The sequence below is a fragment of the Balaenoptera acutorostrata genome, chromosome 9, assembly GCF_949987535.1.
Source record: "Balaenoptera acutorostrata chromosome 9, mBalAcu1.1, whole genome shotgun sequence".
Classification (NCBI taxonomy): Eukaryota; Metazoa; Chordata; class Mammalia; order Artiodactyla; family Balaenopteridae; genus Balaenoptera; species Balaenoptera acutorostrata.
In genome coordinates this window covers 10,806,337-10,808,724 of record NC_080072.1, presented here as the reverse complement: position 1 = coordinate 10,808,724, position 2,388 = coordinate 10,806,337, and the positions used below count along the sequence as shown (strand labels likewise).

The following is a 2,388-nucleotide window of genomic DNA, read 5'->3' as shown; positions in this document are numbered from 1 at the left end:
TTTCTACTCCAAAGCTACATCACTGGTTTAATGTAAAAATCCACCCCACCCATCATCTGCTAAAAACAGCTCCAGGGAGATGCGTCCTGTGTACCTTGGGGTGTCCACTACCCTAGTTTGAGATGTCTTAGGGTTTTAACCTCGCATTACTCCGAGTGTGGTCCCATCGCCTCCTGGGGGCTTGTTAGAAATGCAGATTGTCAGCACACCCGCCCGGCGGCCCGTTCAAGCAGACAGGATCCCTGGGTGACTCCCGCATAAGAAAGTCTGAGGAAGCACGGCTTTAGCTCACTTCGTTTCTGAAAAGGATTCACTGAGTCACGTGGGGCGCTTTAACATGCAGATTCCTTAGCCTCCGACTAAACGTCCGGGCCCTGGGGAAGCTGCTGCGCGCGATCGCTCCCTGCCCTTGCCTCCCGGGGGCGTGGGGAGAATGGTCCGAGCCTGGCGATCCCCCGGCCCGTGCCTGCTACGCCGAGGTGGTGCGCAGAGCCCGGTTCAGGGGGCCCCGTTCGTCCTGGGATCGGGCCCGGTCCCTCTGCGGGGGCGCCGCGCGGCCACCCCGCAGCCAGCCGAGCAGGCCTGCGGGCCCGAGCGGGGACATGCGGCGGCCGCCCAGCGAGAAGGAGGAGGCCGAGGTGGAGGAGGTGCGGCGGCGGCGGCGGCTGCTGCCCCCGCCGCCCAGCTCGCTGTCGTCCACCAGCACGCTCTCCAGCACGCTCCGCAGCGAGCGCCGCAGCTTGCGCAGCACGTCGGGGCAGGTGAACACGTACAGCAGCGGGTTGACCACGCTGTTGACGAAAGCCAGGCTGGTGACGAACGGCAGCCCGCGCCACACGAGCGGCCGCAGCGCCGGGTCCGCGTGCGCCCGCGCCTCCAGCACGCTGAACACGTGGTAGGGCCCCCAGCAGAGCGCGAAGGCTGCCACCACGGCTGCCACCAGGCGCACGAAGCGGCCGGGCCGCCGGCGGCCGCGGTGGCGCAAATGCACGCTCACGGCCGCGTGGCTCGAGGCGATGATGGCCAGCGGCACCGCGAAGGCCAGCAGGAACTTGCTGACGGCCAGGGCCGTCTGACGCGAGTTGCACGTGGCATCGCGGTCGGGCCCGGGGTTCAGGAGCAGCACGTTGTAGTAGCACATGATGCGCCCGTCCACCCGCGGGATGGTGTCCCGGAAGATGAAGTAGGGCACGGTGTTGAGCACGGCCAGGGCCCAGAGCGCCAGACATACCCTGTGGGCCACGGCCACCGTGCGGTGATTCTGCGCCCACACAGGCCGCAGCACCTGCAGGCAGCGGTCCAGACTGATGGCGCTGAGCAGGAAGCCGCTGGCGAACATGTTGAGGAAGAAGATGGAGGAGTGCAGCTTGCAGAAGGTGGTGCCCAGCTCCCAGGAGTGGCCCACGGCCAGGAAGTAGGTGAAGAAAGGCAGGGAGGCGGTGGCCAGCAGGTCAGACAGTGCCAGGTGCAGCACCCAGGTGGTGACCACGGTCTGGCGCATGCAGCAGCCCACCACAAAGAGGATCAGTCCGTTCTCCACCAGGCCCAGCAGCGAGGCCAGCCCGTGCAGCAGCACTGACGCGTGGTCAATGTAGCGGATGCTGGAGTTGCTGTGGCTTTGGAGGCGGCTCATCTGCTCCAGGAGGGGACACAGGGGCTTCATCGTGACGTTGGCCGACATCGTGGGCTCTGCGGCAGAGAGAAAGAGGCACTGTGGTGGGCAGTGCCAGGCAACGGGCGACCCTGGCCAGGAGATGGGACTCTGACCCATGACAGTTATAGGTGAGGCCCCTGGGGATCAATGAAGTTGAGCAAGGGCAGTAAGGTGGGGGGATAACATCCCGGCCCCACCACCTGCTCACTGTGCAACCTTGGGCAATACACTTAACCTCTCTGAGCCTGTTTGCTCCTCTGTAACACGGATGGCAGTCATAATAGGATCTAGGTCACAGGGTTGTTGGTTGTTGAATTAAATGAGTTAATAATATATATAAGCATTTCAAGCAAGAGTAAGCTTGCAGTAAGCACTGCATCAATGGCGTTGTGATTATCATTAAGCAGGTGGCCTAAGATCACTTGGAGAAATAGGAACCAAGGTCAGGCCATGAAGAACTCCTTTTCCCAATCCCCAGAGCACTGGGGTGTGAGCAAGGCCCCCCTGAAGGGCAGGAGGATTCAGCTGGGCTGGAGGATGGGAATGGAAGGCGGAGTCCATGCATTCAAGGGATGACCCACCCACGCACCCACCCACGGCACCCCCGGACCTTGCCTCTCTGCAGATCGTCCTGTGGCCCTTCGCTCCCACAGTGGTGGCTGGTTGGGTGTGTTGACTGCAAACAGTGGAGCCAGCCCCTCCTTTGTTTGGTAGTTTAAGAGGAAATAAGATAA

General features: G+C 62.4%; 1 protein-coding gene across 1 annotated transcript; it reads right to left on the bottom strand.

The window, feature by feature from the left end:
• Positions 1-469: 469 nt before the first annotated feature.
• PTGDR2 (prostaglandin D2 receptor 2) lies at positions 470-1,933 on the bottom strand. Its single transcript, XM_007174485.3, has one exon. The coding sequence runs from the start codon at positions 1,769-1,771 to the stop codon at positions 470-472; it is 1,302 nt and encodes a 433-aa protein (XP_007174547.3). The 5' UTR covers positions 1,772-1,933.
• Positions 1,934-2,388: the final 455 nt, after the last annotated feature.

Coding starts and splice junctions, on each gene's coding strand:
- PTGDR2 (XM_007174485.3), bottom strand. CDS start 1,771: ATGGGTCAGAGTCCCATCTCCTGGCCAGGGTCGCCCGTTGCCTGGCAC.